General features: G+C 33.8%; 1 protein-coding gene across 10 annotated transcripts in view; it reads left to right on the forward strand.

The window, feature by feature from the left end:
- The window catches only part of WDPCP (WD repeat containing planar cell polarity effector), a 307,863-nt gene that overhangs the window by 198,321 nt on the left and 91,184 nt on the right, over nt 1-18,358 (forward strand). For 8 of the 10 annotated variants that reach the window (XM_088796122.1, XM_019717842.3, XM_088796121.1 and 5 more), the window contains one exon: nt 14,881-14,983. The exons of 1 other annotated variant lie outside the window; for it this stretch is intronic. In XM_088796122.1, coding sequence (XP_088652248.1) covers nt 14,881-14,983 — 103 coding nt within the window. Of the gene's footprint in view, nt 1-5,188; nt 5,285-7,249; nt 7,777-14,880; nt 14,984-18,358 lie in introns of those variants that run through there. One more of the 10 variants, XM_088796126.1, reaches the window with a different exon arrangement.

The following is an 18,358-nucleotide window of genomic DNA, read 5'->3' on the forward strand; positions in this document are numbered from 1 at the left end:
GGAAAATTAGATATACACATGTAAAAGAATGAAACTAGACCCCTATCTTACACCACTCACAAAAATTAACTCAAAATGTATTAAAGACAGGGCGGCCAGATGGCTCGGTTAGAGCGCGAGCTCTCAACAACAAGGTTGCCAGTTCAATTCCCACATGAGATAGTGGGCTGTGCCCCCTGCAACTAAAGATTGAAAACGGCAACTGGACTTGGAGCTGAGCTGCTCCCTCCACAATTAGATTGAAGGACAATGACTTGACTTGGAGCTGAGCTGCCCCCTCCACAATTAGATTGAAGGACAATGACTTGACTTGGAGCTGATGGGTCCTAGAAAAACACACTGTTCCCCAACATTCCCGAATAAAAAATTAAAAAAAAAATAAAAAATAAAATATATATATATATATATATATATATATATATATATATATATATATATGTATATATGTGTGTGTATATGTATATATGTGTGTGTATATGTATATGTATATTAAAGACTTAAATGTAAGACCTGAAACCATAAAACTCCTAGAAGAAAACATCAAGGGATAGCTCCTTCGCATTGGTCTTGGCAATGATGTTTGGATAAGACACCAAAAGCATAGGCTACAAAAGCTAAAATAAATAAGTGGGACTACATCTTATTAACTGAAAAGCCTTCTTCATAGCAAAGGAAACAATTGACAAGCAAAAGCAATCTACAGAATGGGAGAAAATATTTGCAAATCATATATTTGATAAGAGGTTAATATCCAAAATACATAAGGCACTAATACACTCCAAAGCAAAAAATCAAATAATCTGATTAAAAAATGAGCAAAGGACCTGAATAGGCATCTTCCCAAAGAAGACATACAAATGGCCAAGAGGTACATGAAAGATGCTGAACATCACTTATCATCAGGGAAATGCAAACCAAAACCTACAATGAGATATCACCTCACACATGTTATGGTGACTTTTATCAAGAAAGACGAGATTACAAATTTTGACAAGGATGTGGAGAAAAGGGAACTTTTGTATACTGTTGATGGCAAAGTTAATTGGTACAGTCATTATGAAAAACAGTATGGAGGTTACTCAAAAAATTAAAAAAAAAAATTACTATGTGATCCAGCAATCCCACTTCTGGGTATATATCTGAAGGAAAGAAAATCATTATCTCAAAGACATTGTATTCCCATGTGCACTGAAACATTATTCACAAACAGCCAAGATACGGAAACAGCCTAAGGGTCCATTGAAAGATGAATGGATAAAGAAAATGTGAGACACACCACACACACACACACACACACACACACACACACACACACGGAATATTATTCAGCCATAAAAATGAAGGAAATCTTGCTATTGGCTACAACATGGGTGAACATGGAGGACATTGTGCTAAGTGAAATAAGCCAGATAGATAAATACTATGTGGTATCATTTGTTATCTGAAATCTTAAAAAGAAAAAAGCTTGTATCATAGAAATAGAGTAGAATAGTGGTTGCCAGGGGTGGGTAATACTCTTTGTATCCTGCTTTTGAAATCTTTTACTACCCCCAAGTTCTTGAAAATAGTCTCCTTTTTTATCATCTAGAAGTTTTATTATTTTAATGTTAATATTTAAACCTACAACCCACCTGTACTAATTTTTTGGGGTATGGCTCAAAATTTATTTCTATCATATGTATATCCAGTTGATCTATGACCATTTATTGACAAGACTGTCCTTTACTTACTGCTTTACAGGGCCACCTTTGTCATAAATCAGGTGTCCATATATAAGTGTAGGTCTACCACTAGACTGCATCCTTGCACTAGTATCAAACTCTCTTAATTACTATACTATATAAGTATACCCAGTAGTATAAGTCTTCCAACTTTATTTAAATTTGTTGTTCTTATTCTACTTCTTGTGATAGTTGCTTAAATCATGGATTTTTCAGCTTTGATTTTGTAATGTATGCATTCAGGGGTATAATTCTATTCAAGCAAGACTGTTCTGAAATTTTTATATGTTTTTAAAAAATATTTTATGTTTTTTTATTTTCACTGAGCTCAGAATACCTGTAACATTTCTGTTGTGAAATCTTCTTTGCCCATGGTTTCTTAAAAAGACATTTCCTAATTTCACACAATGAACATTCTCCCAGAAGGCGCGCGCGCACACACACATAACCTATTCTGTATTATATCAACCCTTTGAAATTTGTTGAAACTTCTTTTATAGCTTATTATATGGTCAATGGTAAAATTTGTGCATTAAAAAGAATGTATACTCTGCAGTTTACAGTTGTTGAGAAAAGCGTTCTATATAAAATCAAGTTTGTTAGTCACGCTGTTCAAATCTTCTATATCTTCACTGAGACGGCTGTTTTAAAATTTTCCACTGTGATTGTGAACTTGTCTACATTTTTTATTTGTTTTAAGGCTGTGTTAATTAGGTGCATGCCCATTTAGAACTATTTTTTTTTTTTTTTTGGTATATTGATCTTTTATCGTTATGAAACATTCTTCTGTTTTCTAGTAATGCTTCTTGTCTTAAAACCTACTTCATTTCAAAGTATACTTACACCACCTTTATTTTGGTTTGCATGTACTTCATGCATCCTTCATATACCATATATCCATGTTTCCTTATGTTTAAGTTATAGCTCTTGTAAGCAATATAGAGTTGGATATTTTAAATAAACTCTCATAATTAGTCTTTTAATTGGATTATTTAATTGAAGTATAACATAATAGATAGTACAATTGTGTTTGTCATGTCACATCTATTCTATGTCCGTTTAGCTGACCATCATTGCTCTCTTTTGTATTAACTGTATTATTCCATTTTTCCCTTTTATTAGATTAGTTACATTTTTCCTATAATTTTTTTCTCTTGATTAATGTCCTTTTGGTGGATCTTTTGGTTGTTGTTTTGGGGTCATTTGGTCTTATTTCTTTGCACTTTTTAAAATATTTATTTTTAGTCTATTTGGCATATATTAGTCATATTAGCTATACAATATAGTGATTCAACATTTTTATACCTTACAATGTGATCACTCCACTAATTGTAGTAATCATCTGTCAATGTGCAAACTTATCACAATATTACTGACTATATTCCCCTTCACCTTTTTCACCCATCTCTCCATTTCCCTCCCCTCTAGCAACCATCCCTTAGATCTCTGTTTATAAGCATCTGTTTTTGTTTTCCTCATTTTTTTTAACTGAACATTGGACATAGCATTTGAAAAATAGGATAATTTGAGGCTGTGTATGAAGTTATTTTCTTTCCTCCAGAAAAAATTTACCTTTGCTTCTGGAAGGCAGTTAGGGCAAAAGTCAAACAACACCTTAATCCATTCTGGGATTGAGTTTATTTGAACCTGAGTTTTAGTCTGAAAGCTAGTTTATTTCCACTTTATGCTTATATCAAGAGTGTAGACCCTCAGGAATCCAGTTGAAAGTCTTGTCTCCTCCACAGTGACTCTCCCTAAAACTCTGTGCAGTTGATCTCAACTTCTCAAACACCACTTTCTGCTAAATTTCTCAGCCTCGTGGCTACCAATACAAATTGGCAAATTCTTTGAAAAGCAAAAGCAGCACCAAATGTCAGTTTTACCTCTCTTGGCTTTGCTCCTATCTAGGATCATGGTCCGTCAGATACTCAGTCTTAGTGGTTCTCGAATGTCTTCAAACAGAGTTTAAAAAATTATTTATTCAGCTGTTCTAGTTGCTCTCAGCAAGAGTATTGGTCTTGTATATCCTTATCTGGATAACCAGAATCAGAATTTCTGCAATTTATTTTTGGAAGGTGAGTGAAGTGTTAAACTTGGCACTAGCTGATTTCCAATTTTGTATAACTCCCTGAAGTGTGGTATTATGTTTGAACTATTAATCACTAGGAGACTTAAATGTCACAAATTCTCCTTTTAAGCATGACATGTCATCAATTTTATGCCCCAAATGGATCAAATGAAATTTTATAAAATGTTGTGTATACTAGGATTTGTCACTTAATTACAGTAAAAGCACTAAAGAGAAAGGCCTAATTTTTTTCACATTTTAACTCATTTTCAAGAAAATAAAATACATTTTCAGCTCTTTACATTAAAGAATTATTTTAATCTTGTAAGATTAACAATGCAAGGCTTTCCTTTTGATAATCAAAGATATTGGTGTTTATGCCTGCTTAAATTTATAGTTTGTCTCGATTGAGGGTATGCCAAATACTTTATGATTATCAACAACAAAATCATTACATATCACAAAATTAAAGGAGTTAGCTTTTCTTGATCACCTGCAAGGTACCAGGCATTATACCAAAGGCTTTCTATAAATTATCTCATTTAATTCTCATAATAATCCTAACTGATAGAATTATTATACCTGTTTTATAGTCGATAAAACTTATTATAAGAAAAACTGAGCAGAATTGTGATTCAAACTCAGGTGCATTTGACTCTCAAATCCATGCCATTTCCAATTACACCAAACTGTTTATATAAACTAAAGATGTGGAAGTTATCCAAAGCTTAGCAATTTATAATTTGATCACTACCCATACCTAAGTCCAAGAAAACTATCCTTTCCTTTTATTCTTTAACAAAATTCACAAAGATTTCAGTAAGACTGCTTATTGCAGCAAGACATGTGATCTAGCTTGAACCCCAGTTTTACTGGGAAAATGATTCACCCAAATTAAGTGCTTTTAATATTAGTCTTTAATGAAAAGTCTGTGCAGTGAACATTAAAAGGATCACAGAACTGTAGCACCAATTGTCCATTTCTCTATTTTTCTCCTTGTTGTTCCAGGGAAGAATACTTCCAAGGAAGCATACACATTTAGGCATGATTTTCTTTGAGATAGCTGTGGTTTACGCTAGACATTATATTGATAGACCTTCCAGGACCGTGAGTCTGCTCTTTAAAAACTCAACTGCATATTTGAAGACAAAAAAAAGAGTTGTATCTTAAGGTATCATGTGAACTGGGACAGGTGTAAAGTTTTAAATAGTTATCTATCCCCGATCTCCTTTTAGAAAAGAATCAGCTTCTCATTGGTCCCTGTAGTTAAAAGTTGTTTCCTAAAACCCAACTGAAGAGGAATAATGATGTAATTAGTATTGGCTCAACTGTTGTAAAATATTACTAGTGAGAGAAGGAGGATCTTCCACTTTCAGCTAATGAACAAATTGTTTTTCAGACTTGCCCTCCCACTGTAAACCACTATAAAAGTAAACAAAATGTTGGACAACAAGAACTGCAGGACTCTGATACTCAAAAAATGTGAAATACACAGGTGAGCCCTGTATGCAATTTCCAGAGCAGAGATCAGTGATGTCACTTGGCTGAAAAGCCACAGATTAGTTCAGAATTCAGGGATGATGAGGGATTTAGAATTTGTGGGGTAGGACACCAGAAAGGGAGAATCTGTGTGAAGAGTGGGGATCCAGAAGTCTTCAAAGGCTAGGAAGGGTAGGCTGCAAGTAGACCTACCAAAGAGTCACTGTTGTGAGACCAAGAGCTGAATGGAGTGGTGGCACAATACTGAGAGATACTGGAATTCTGGCTCAGTCAAAGTAAAACAACCTCACTAGGCATTTATATGAAACCCCAGTAATGCCAGATTGTAAGAATAAGGGACACATCCTAAGACTATGTACTAAACTAAATAGATCTGCATTTAAAAATCATAAAACCAAACTTGACAGGAATAAAATCCACCACTAATTTAATGCCCTTCTAGTAAAAAACTCAGTTTTCTCTAAAGACAGACAGTACTCCAAACTCCCTATAATGTGATATCAATGATGTCCAGCACACAGTAACACATTACTAGATATGTGAAGAAGCAGGAAATGTGATACATAATGAAGAGAAAAAGGAGCTAAAAGCACCATGTTTTCCCAAAAAGAATATAAGACCGGGTCTTATATTAATTTTTACTCCAAAAGATGCATTAGAACTGATGGTCCGGCTAGGTCTTACATTTGGGGAAACATGGAAATAGATCCTTAGATGACCAGATGTTGAGATAAGCAGACAAGAACTTTGGAGCAGCTGTTATAAATATGTTCAAGGGTATTAAAGGAAAAGATGAAAATAATGACTGAATATATGGGATTCTCAGCAGAGACACAGAAACTATTGAAAAAAGGGGCAAAAGACATTCAATATTATTCTACTTGAGCTTCAGGTGTACAGCACAGTGGTCAGGCATCTACACTCTATGAAGTGATCTCCCTGATAAGTCCAGTACCTATCTGGCACCCTACATGATCTTTACAACATTATTGATTATATTCCCCATGCTGAAGCTCAAGTAATTAAATATATATTCACAGGATGTAAGGTACAGCATAGGGAATATAGTCAATGCTATTGTAACAGCTATATATGATGTCAGAGGGGTAGTAGACTGGGGGGGGGGTTATTTTGTGAGGGGTGTAAATGTCTAATCATTATGTTGTTTTGTACACCTGAAACTAATATAATAAAAAAATTAAAAAGGCAAAGGAAATTCTAGAACTGAAACATAAAATCTGAAATGAAAAATTCACTGGATAGTAGTAGCAGAAGATTGGACACTGTATAGTAAAGGATCAGTGAACTTGAAGACAGATCAATAGAAATCATCAACTCTGAATAAAAGATAAAGATGAAAAAAGCTTCAGTAACTTGTGAGACAAAACAGCAGGTAGTTTAAAATACATGTCATTGGTGAAAAACATTAGTCTACATATCCACGAAGCTCAGTGAACTCCAGCTAGAAGAAGCAATACCCAGGCACACCACATCTTGGTACAGTATATCCAAACTACTGAAAGCCAATGATGAAGAGAAAAATCTTTAAAATACCTGGAAAACAAACAAAAAATTATATAAAAGTACCTAACATGAATTGTGGCTAACTTCTCATCAGGAACAGTGATGCCAAAAGATAATGGAACAACATCTTTAATGTCCTGAAAAAAAATAAAAAAATTTCAACACAAAATTTTATATCCAGTGAAAATTATCTTAAAATGAGGGTAAAATAAATTTAATTTTGACTCAGCACCAGCAGACCTGCACTACAAGAAAAGTTAAAGGAATTTCTTCAAGCAGAATACATATGATACTATGTGGAAACCTTATCTATCTATACAAAAGAATGTAGAGCTCTGGAAATGTTAATTATGTGGATTAATAATAAAAATATTCCTCCTTATGTAAACATTTATTTAAACGATAATTGTTTACTTTTTGCTGTATCTACTGTGAGGATGAAGACCATTCTCAGCAATCAGACGGTGGACATCCCAGAAAATGTGGACATCACTCTGAAGAGACGCACCGTTATTGGGAAGGGCCCCAGGGGCACCCTGTGGAGGGATTGCAATCACATCCATGTACAACTCAGTCTCCTTGGAAAGAAAAGAAGAGGCTCCGGGTTGACCAATGGTGGGGAAATAGAAAGGAACTGGCTCCTGTTCGCACTCTATGTAGTCCCGTACAGAACATGATCAAGGGTGTTACATTGGGCTTCCGTTACAAGATGAGAGCTGTGTGTGCTCACGGCCCCATCAATGTCATTATTCAGGAGAATGGTTCTCTTGTTGAAATCCGAAATTTCTTGGGTGAAAATACATCCGCGGGTTTGATGAAGTCAGATGTTGCTTGGTCAGCATCTCAACCCAGAAAGATGAGTTAATTCTTGAAGGAAATGACATTGAACTTGTATCAAATTCAGCTGCTTTGATTCAACAAGCCACAATAGTTAAAAACAAAGATATCAGAAAATTTGGGGATGTTTCTATGTTTCTGAAAAAGGAACAGTTCAGCAGGCTGATGAACTAGATCTAAGTTGTCCAGCTACAGAAATACCAAGATGATGGGTGTTTCCTCAGAGTTATTTATGATATTGTAAAGATGCAATAAAAGTCATGTATTAAAAATAAATAAATAAATAAAAGATAATTGTTTAAAGCAAAAATAATGCATTGTGGTATTTATAACATATGTAGATGTGAAATGAATGACAGTAACATCATGTGAATGGGGGTGAGAGTAAATGGAATTATACTGTTGTAAGGTTCGTACCTTTTACCTTAAATGGTACAGTATTAATTCTAAGCAGACCATGATAAATTAAGATTGTATATAGTGTCTAGAGGAGTTTCTTAAAAATTTAAATAAGATCTACAAATAAAAAACAGTCAATAGAAATTTTAAAAAATATTTAAAAAAAAATAAAGCCAACTAATAAATGTAAAAGAAAGGATAGAATGAGAAAATCACAATTTAGCAAACGTTACAACAAACATATAATTGAATAAGACAAGAATCATTCATGGATGCTATAAGCATGAGAGAAAGTTTCATGAGCTATTTACATAGTCTCAAAATATTTCTCCACAAGATATGTATTATTTACAAAAGGAAAAACAGTTGCTTTACATTGGAGAAGGCTGGTAAACACCATGTTAATCAAGTGATCAAAATGCCATCATTAATAATGGAACAAGTCAAAATAATTTGCTACTTTATATAATATGTTGCAGTAGGAACACACTAGCCATTCTGTGGTATTCCTACAAAATAAAAAGTGCATGACCTGAATCTAATCGTGAGGAAATGTCAGTTGAACCCAAATTGAGGCACATTCTAATAACTAGCCTATTACCCTTCATAAATGCCAGGTTTATGTAAATGAAGGAAGAATGAAGAACTCTATACTAAAGGAGACTACAGAGAAATAGTTAAATGCATCAAGAAATGGATGTTTTTGGGCCGGCCCCGTGGCTCAGGCCGTTGGAGCTCCATGCTCCTAACTCCGAAGGCTGCCGGTTCAATTCCCACATGGGCCAGTGGGCTCTCAACCACAAGGTTGACAGTTCAATTCCTTGAGTCCCACAAGGGATGGTGGGCTCTGCCCCCTGCAACTATGATTGAACACGGCACCTTGAGCTGAGCTGCCGCTGAGCCCCTGGATGGCTCGGTTGGAGCGTGTCTTCTCAACCACAAGGTTGCCGGTTCAACTCCCACAAGGGGTGGTGGGCTGCACCCCCTGCAACTAGCAACAGCAACTGGACCTGGAGCTGAGCTGCGAACCTCCACAACTAAGACTGAAAGTTCAACAACTTGAAGCTGAACGGCACCCTCCACAACTAAGATTGAAAGGACAACAACTTGACTTGGCAAAAAGTCCTGGAAGTACACACTGTTCTCCAATAAAGTCCTGTTTCCCTTTCCCAATAAAATCTTTAAAAAAGAAAAAAGAAATGGATGTTTGTGATATGAAGAGCACTATTGGAGCAATTGGTGAAGTTTCATTGCTTAAGTAGGAGAAATATTACCAGTGTTAACTTCGTGATTTTGATAATTTGATTGTGGTTATGGAGGAGAATGTCCTAATTGGTAGGAAGTAAACACTAAAGTATTCAAGAATGTGTTGGCTATTTTCAATTATTCAAAAAAGAGATCTTTGTACTTTACTTGAAACTTCTCTGTAATTCTGAGATTGCTTAAAATTTTTAAGAGAAAAGAATATTTTTCTCTATCGTCACAGCTCTAGACTCTTTATTGTCCGTGCTTTCTCTACATAGAAGCTGTATGGTTTGGAAGTCTGTTTCTGTTGGTCACAGAAATGGTGATTTTAATTCTGCGTCTTTGGGACCTTATTCTGCTTTTGAAAATTTAAAAAACCTCTGAAACTTAATTATTACTGTGTCATCAAAGACTCAATTGCCACCCAAGTTTGCTCCTCTGCCCCATCTTGGATGGCATGAGGATGACTTTGCCTTATGAACATTCTCATGTGGCGTCCCTAATTAATTAACCTTGGCCATTGGATCAGGACCAATTGGAATGTCATGTGTGTGCCATTTGATAATGCTATAAAAAGACCTATAGCTTCTGCTCTCCAGCCATCTGTGCCTTCCCTTGGCATGATAGTACTGGGTAGTTTGTCTTTCACTGGCATGGTTTCTGTAGTGTGACTTTACAACTGCCACTCCTAAGCATTTGCTTGGTTATCAAGTTGACATAAAATTGTTTCTTTGGCACTGTTTCTATATAGAGGAGTTTCATACCTGCTAACTTCTGAAGTATGAATTACCATTTATTACATACATTGTAATTGTAATTTTAAATATTATGAATATAAATTTCTCAGGCCTCTAGTGACTCAATCCTGTCTTGGATTTCCAAGTTCAGATTTCTCCAATCAGAAGTCTCCACTCTGAAGAATTAACTTATAAATGAAATGTACCTCGTCTGTTTTAAGACATTGGATTGAGTGTATACATTAACCCTTCCATCTGTGCCAAATCTCTAGAAATGATGGGGTGTGTGTGTATGTTTCAAATTTATAACTGGAATTCAAAATAACAGTACATGATGGACCAGCAGCTGTGAGGAATCCACCAAAAAATGTAAAACTGACAAAATCAGATTTAAGAAAAACAGCAAAAACCTAAATGCCCAAAGGATAAGACTGTTCCCAAAGTTGGGAGAAGCATCAGAAGTTCTCCATACCCTAAGGAGGGAAAAACTAGGAATCAGAAATTGTTACAAGGCAAGCAAGGGTAAATCATCAGGACGCAGTAGGGAGGGTAAGTGGAAAAAAGTTAAGTAAATACTTATAAAGCCCAGGTATTGTTATAAAAGTAAATTGATACAAGTATGTAAAGAATTTAAGGATGTTTACCAGTAAAATAAGAAGGGTTGGCAGTATGGACTGACTTGTGTCACATCCATTCTGCAGCCCCTGGATCAATTAGTAATTTTGACCTTCAAGTCTTATTATTTGAGAAATGCATTTTGTAAAGGCTAAAGCTGCCATAGATCATGATTCCTCTGATGTATTTGAGCAAAATAAATTGAAAACCTTCAGAAAGGATTCACCATTTTAGGTGTCATTAAGAATATGTGTGATTCATTGGAAAAAGTCAAAATATCAACATTATCAGAAGTTTGGAAGAAGTTGATTGCAACACTCACGGATGACTTTGAGGGGTTCAAGGCTTCAGTGAAGGAAGTAGCTGCAGATGTGGTAGAAACAGTAAGAGGACTAGAATTAGGAGTGGGGCCTGAAGATGTGACGGAATTGCTGCAATCTCATGATGAAACTTGAATGGATGAGGAGTTGCTTCTTATGAATGAGCCAAGAAAGAGGTTTATTGAGATGGAACCTATTCCTGGAGAAGATACTGTGGAAAATTACAACAAAGGATTTAGAATATTGCATAACTTAGTTGTTAAAGCAGCATCAGAACTTGAGAGGATTGACTCCACATTTAAAAGAAGTCCTGTGTGTAAAATGCTATCAAATAGCATCGCATGCTACAGAGAAATCCTTCATAAAAGCAGGAGTCAGTCAATGCAGCAAACTTCATTGCTGTCCTATTTTGAGAAATTGCCACAGCCACTCCAGCCTTCAGCAACATCCACCCTGATCAGTCAGCAGCCGTCAACATCAAAGCAAGACCCTCCACCAGCAAAAAGTTACAACTCATGAAGACTCAGGTGATGGTTAGCTTTTTTTTTAGCAATAAAGTATTTTTACATTAAGATATGCACATTGCTCTTTAGACATAATGCTCTTATATACTTACTAGGCTACAGTATAGTATAAACAAGTTTTGTATACACTTGGAAACCAATTTTTGTGTGACTTGCTTTATTGCAATATTCACTTTATTGTGGCAGTCTGGAACCAAACCCTCCTATCTCCAAGATCTGCCTGTATATGAATAGTTAGGAGGCCCATAAGTGTATCTATCACCAAGTAAATAGACTGTGTTCCAAACAGGAGGATTAAGAAATGAAAATCTTCATGATGTAGATACAATATCAACTAAGGCTTACCCTCTTCAAATTAGTGACCCCAATTTCTTATAATAACTAAAAAATAAAGATGAATTAAGGAAGAAGAATGTGAGAGAGAGAAAATAATTCCAGAAATAATTTAATAATTCCAGACAAAACAGACCTTACATCCAAAAATTATATTACTGCTAAATACAAAGTAGTAACATGAGTAACTCACAAAGAAAACCATATTTGCATTGGTATATTTCTTTTTCTTTGGTTTGTATGTATGCATACCAGTGTTATAGAGTCTTAATGTTAACTAGAGTAAGTCTTAGATGTTCTTGGCTTTGTTTTTACATATGCAGTTTAAGATCAACCTGTAAGTCCCATGAAAACCTTGAAAGGATTTTGACTGTAATTCCACCAATTTTTACAGATGAATTGGGGTCAGAATTGATACCTTTATTATGTATAGCCTTCCCAGCCATAAACAGGTATATGTCTGTATTTTAATCAGGTGTTCATTTATGTCAGTAATGATTGGTAGTTTTTTCTCAAATGCATTGCATATCTTTTACTTATTTTCAGTGAAGAATCACATACAAATATTGCCAAGGAGAAAATAGAAAAAAGCCACCTAACTTATAAGTGTAGTAAAACCTTAATAGCAGTCAAGGGATTGTTAGTAGTCAAGCCCAAGTCAAGTCATAGACTTTTCTTAATTAAGAACATAGATGCAGAAGTTAAATAAAATACTAGCAAATTGAATACAGTAGTGTATATTTTATATTATACTAGTTTTTTATTGAACGTAAGAATCTATTGTGAAAGTATCATGACACTGAATTGATAGAGAAAAAAACTCGTGATTATTTCAATTAATGTATATTTACAATTGCTTCAATTTTTCATTGTTATAAATAATGCTACATCACCAATCTTGGACATACACTGTAACATCATTTCCTTAAGATTTCCCTAAAGTATATACATGCAAATTTTAAATTCTGATATATTGTTAAAACATGGAATCAGCAATCTTTTTTCTATAAAGGGCCAGATAGCAAATATTACAGGCTTATGAACCAAGAGGAAAATTTGAGGTTATTATGAAGTACTTGTATGTAACAAGAAAGAAATTTCCATAAATCTTTACGGGTGAAATTAAAACATAATAATGGAGTACAATATTGTAACACAGATCTATAAATGTGAATAATGGAATTTGGGGTAGGGGATAACATTTCAATTAATTAGGGTTGAAAGTTGGTGTTCTTATTATCCAAATCTATTGCAAATGTTCATCTCTTAATGCTGATCTATGATGGAACTTCACATATTTTACCTTTGCAGATTTCTTTCCTTATAGATAGGTACTGCCAAATCTTGATACCAATCCATGAGTGTATAGTTTTAATTGAGCATATTCACCAATTAGAAGTCATTTTTAGAATTCTATTAGCTAAAAGACTAGAATGCCTTTTAGCATGTCATTACATTGCAAATTAATTACTTCCAATTAAAGTTCCTTCATTGCACAGTTAAATAAATTTTGGAATATGGAAATTTCTTTGCACTTGCATCAAGGTTGAAAAACGCTGCTGTGGATTAAAATCAGAAAATATATTGCTGGGAATTTGTGTAGAAATGGAGATCTCACTTCTTTTTTAACTTTTGACGGTGCAGGAAGTGTATAACATAACCTGACATTACTTACAAGTCAAACAATGTTCTCATTCAAATAACTTTATCACAGTGTAAGTTTCACAGACAAGTAATTTTGCCTTATCGTTTTAGGTTGAAACATTTTCGAGTCTGCAGCGTAAGCTAATTCCAAAGCCATTCACAGTTAAATAAGAACACAGTTCTTCCAACCATTTAAAAATGTAAACGCCATTCTAAACTCAAGGAGTGTACAAAAGGCAGGCTGTATTTAGCCCATCAGTCATAGTTTGTAGACCCGTGCTCTATAAAGTCTTATATTCCCAGTAAATGTAAGTGCCTGTCTCACCCCAGACTTTGCAACCAGTAAATATTACCTTAATTTTTTAAATTTGAAATTAAATTATTTTCAATTTGCATTTATTTGAGTATTAATAAAATGAAATATCTTTTCATGATTATAGCCTACATGTAATTCTTCATAGTAAACTCTTCACATTCTTTTTCCATTTGTACTGCAGTAAATTTTTTCATTCCAACAATCGTTCTGAGTATCCAAAAGAGTTCTAAGTTCTTTTTAGTGGCTCTTCTTTAGTATTATTTTCCACTGATTTCTTCCACCCATCCAACACTCCTGTCATATTGAAAAACCTGCCATTGCCTGACAGAACTGTTTTCTCAAGCTGCTCTACGTATATGCGCTGTTTCATTTATTCTCTTCTCACCTTTTCTTCATTTTCCCTCCTAGCGTAACTTTTATTGATAGTTCAAGACTCAGATCAAGGCTCAGTTGCTCCTCTTTGGCTCCAGAACACTCTGTGCAAATAGCTGCCATTAAACCTGTCACACTATTATGCAATTAATTAACTGTTGTTTAGTCCTGGTCTGTCTCCTCACTAGGCTCAAACCTTCTTGAGACATGGTATTATAATTGAGTTGTATACCCCACAACAGAGCCGGCACTTAGTAAGCAATGATTTATTGAGTGAATGAGTTCAAAATAATAGTAGTATTAATAATTTTAACAAAGTAATATGTGCCAGGCACATAAATATCAGAGACAGATTTGTGTGGTAGTATTCCACACAACTGAATTTTGAAAAAGCTTTCTCAGATTTTCCTTCATTAAAATCTCACCAAAGAAAATAGCAATTAAGGGTTTTTATTCCCTGACAAAACTGAGTATATCAAACATGTGACTTAAAAACTTGTGTTTTCCCCAAAGACTCAAAATGACTTATTTAAATAATTACCATTAGTTATATCTATGATCTCCATTTCAAAAAAATTTGCTTACACTGGAAAAGAAAATACAAAAAAGAAATCGGCTATGTCTGTTTTGTAATCTGAACAATAAGTTCTTTCTTTCAAAATCTGCTTTGTAACTTGACCAAGATTCACTTTGGATTAATCTTTTACTTTGCTTTATTTCCAAAGGATATCCATTACCTTGCACTAGATAAGGGTGAATTGGCACTAGCTGAAGTGGCAAGAAAAAGAGCTAGCGACATTGATGCAGAATCAATAACTTCTGGAGTTGGTAAGAATTAATGCTGTGGGGTTTTTTTAGGTGCTTTTTGTTTTAATCAATACTTATTCAGTATCATTTCTATTTATGTTTGTAGGGCATAGTTGGTTACCTTGCATTACTTTCTTTGTAAAGACAGTTAAAAAAAAAAAAAAAAAGAATTAAGCCTTGCTAGGTAATAAAATATGGATGCACAAGTTGGAATTGTGTTAATATGAAAATCGATAATCAGTGAGTAATCACCACTTCACAGAAATAAAAAGGACTTTGTTGTTTTCATAAGATTTTGAAGAAGCGTTTATTGTCAGCTACCCCTGGCCCTCTACATTTCCATTTAAATTAACCAACACAGGAAGTTACATAATCCTTTATTTATAGATGTAGACATGTCATATCTCAAAAGAATTTTCTCCTATATCAGATAGAGTACTTCACAGGGGATTTTAGGATTGATGGGTGATATTTTTTCGTTTAGAAGCCACTAGAGTCTTTTTACAATGTAGTCTTCCAAAGAAGACAAATAAAAAGCCTAACTTGAATCTAAAGGTTCATTCAAAACTTCATAATATAGAAAAAATGATAGTTTTTAAAAACTATTATAATATCAACATAAGCTTCCTTTTTCTAAACTCAGTTTATCTAATGAGACTAAATCTGGAAGTTTAACGAGACTGATTTCTGGACATCCCAATTCCTCTTCTTCCTGATATTCCCTATTCTTAAATTAGGCAAAGTATCCTCAGAATTGTAATAGATTTCATTTCTTTGTAGAACTTCTATGAAACAAATAAGTTTTAATAAGATTTCTACTTTATAAGTTGCTTGAAAATATTATAACAAGCCTCTCCATTGATACATCATCTTGTGCTTTGTTTTTGTAATGCTGTTAGCTTGTAAACCTCTCAATCTTGTAAGAAATAAGTTCTGCATGAATAAAATATGTAAGATCAAGGTTAGTTCATCGGCTTTATGATACATGTTTTGGCTATTTGTAGTTCTTTCTTGTTTTCTATTTTCAACCATGTTTAGTTTAAGTGGACAGGTAAATGATCATTAGAAGAAAATGAGTTGTTGCTGTATATTCTGCTCATGTTAGTTTACTAGATTTTATATTGCCTATTAAAATATGGTAGCTACAGAATTTAGAAATCACATACAGTGCTATTTAAGGACAACGATAATCTTGCACAAAATGTCACTGACTCATCTACTAAAAATCAGTTAATTGTACACTTTAAAATGATTTAAATGATTAATTTCATATTATATAAATTTTATCTCAACAAAAATGTCACTGACCCTATGTTCAATACAAGTTATTTTAAAAACTACTTGAAAGATAAAAGAATCCAAAGAGAAAGAGTATTTTAAAAGTAAATTTTGCTTTCATGTAGGATGGAACACATCAGTATTCCCTCTGAGAAAGAAATCTGGATACATTTTTAAAAATTATTTGTTCAGTTATAAATACATACATATTTTAAAAATATTCTAAGGGATGTCTCCCCAGTAAGTCTTTATTAGCTCTGTATTTGTCACAAATTGATCAAATCTGTCAACATTTTAAAATAGGATGTCTTATTGTATATTAAATTATATACCCTGTCCCAATCAGTGAAACAAAAGATTGAAATCAAAAGATGGTGGTTTTAAGTACAAGTACTTTGAAAATTATCAGCTGAACTAACTGTAAGGCAAGGAACTGATTAAAAAACATCTGTAGCAATTATAGTTAATAATAACACTAAACTGTGTATTTGAAAGTTGCTAGGAGAGTAGATCTTAAAAGTTCTAATCACAAGGAAAAAAAAAACTGTAACCATGTGAGGTGGTAGATGTTAACTAGATCTGTTGTGATCATTACACAATATATACAAATACATATGTATTATATGAGATATAATACATATAACATTTTACGTCATATGTATATGTATTCTCTCTCTCTCTCTCTTTCACTCTCTTACTGTCTCATTCTCTCTCTCACTCACATATCCTAGGAAGGCCAGAGGTAGACTGAATTTTACCAAAACTACACAACCCAGCCTCGATTTAGTTTAATCTCCTGTTGTATTAAGGTGATCGTTTCTCATTCTTTTTGCTTAGCAGAGGAAAAAGAGAATCTTCTCTGGAGGAGTATAATATCACTGGAGTCTCTATAATTTTTTGGATTCAAGGTGTAGAATTCAATAAAAAATTACCAGCAAAGCCAAGAGATAAGATCATACCACTGAAAAGCAAGGGAACAAACAGATAATATAAACAGATTTACAGGTGATCCAGGTATGAGACATTACTAGATAAGGACCACTGTGATTTGGCTAGTATTTTTGTTTGTTTGGTTGGTTGGTTGTTATTGTCTCTCTCATATAACCTCAGGAAATAAAGGGGTTATTGTAATGACTCCTGTAACTGAGATTGTCATATTCTCCTAACCTCTTTCGCATGAGCTACACTTTCTCTCTCAGTGGTGCTTCTGCTCTGTATATCTGCTCCAGTCTCCTTTATTTATTTATCAGTGCAGGTAAGACCATTGTACAAAAATTTATCTTAACTTCTAGACACATCAAACAAGCATATAGAAAACGAAACTAAAAAATACACCACTTACAGTAGCTAAATATTCTAAATGCTTAGAAATAAATTCAAGGAAAGATAATCAAGACCTCTTTCAACATGGAAAATTGTGAAACACTAAGAAAAATTGAAGACTTAAATAAATAGAAGGATACATAACTTGTGGAAGATTCAATGTTTTAAAGATGTCAGTTCTCCATAAATTAATTTTATAGATTCAGTGCAAACCCAATTAAAATCCTAAAACAGTACTTTTTGTTTAAATTGACAACTGTAAAAATGGAAATGGAAATTCAAAGAACCAAGAACAGTCATTTCTGAACAACAACAAAGCTAGAAGACTTACATTACTAGAAAACCAAACCTTTTACAAACCTACAGTAGTTAAGACCATGATAATGGTGAAAAGATAGATAGATATAGTATAGTGACCTGATTTATGACAAAAGCAACACTACAGTGTAGTAGAGAAAGGATAATCTTTTAAATAAATGGTGCTGGGTCCTTTGGATATCCACGTGGCTAAAACATAAAATTTAAAAAACCATGCCCCACAGCATATGAAAAAAATAAATTCTAGATGTAAATGTGGAAAGTAAAACAAAGATCTTAAAGAAAACACAGGAAATCTCTTCATGACCTTGGAGTATTTCAAGCTTTCTTACACAGAGCACAAAATGTAATAAACATAATGGAAAAAAATGGGTAAACTGGAGTATACTAATACTAAAAACTTCTGTTCATCAGAAGACATTAAAAAAGCAAAATAAATAAATAAAAGGCAATCTAAGAGTGGGAGAAAATATTTGC

This window comes from Rhinolophus sinicus, chromosome 2 (assembly GCF_057876585.1).
Source record: "Rhinolophus sinicus isolate RSI-liver-muscle chromosome 2, RSI-T2T, whole genome shotgun sequence".
In the NCBI taxonomy this organism is placed as follows: Eukaryota; Metazoa; Chordata; class Mammalia; order Chiroptera; family Rhinolophidae; genus Rhinolophus; species Rhinolophus sinicus.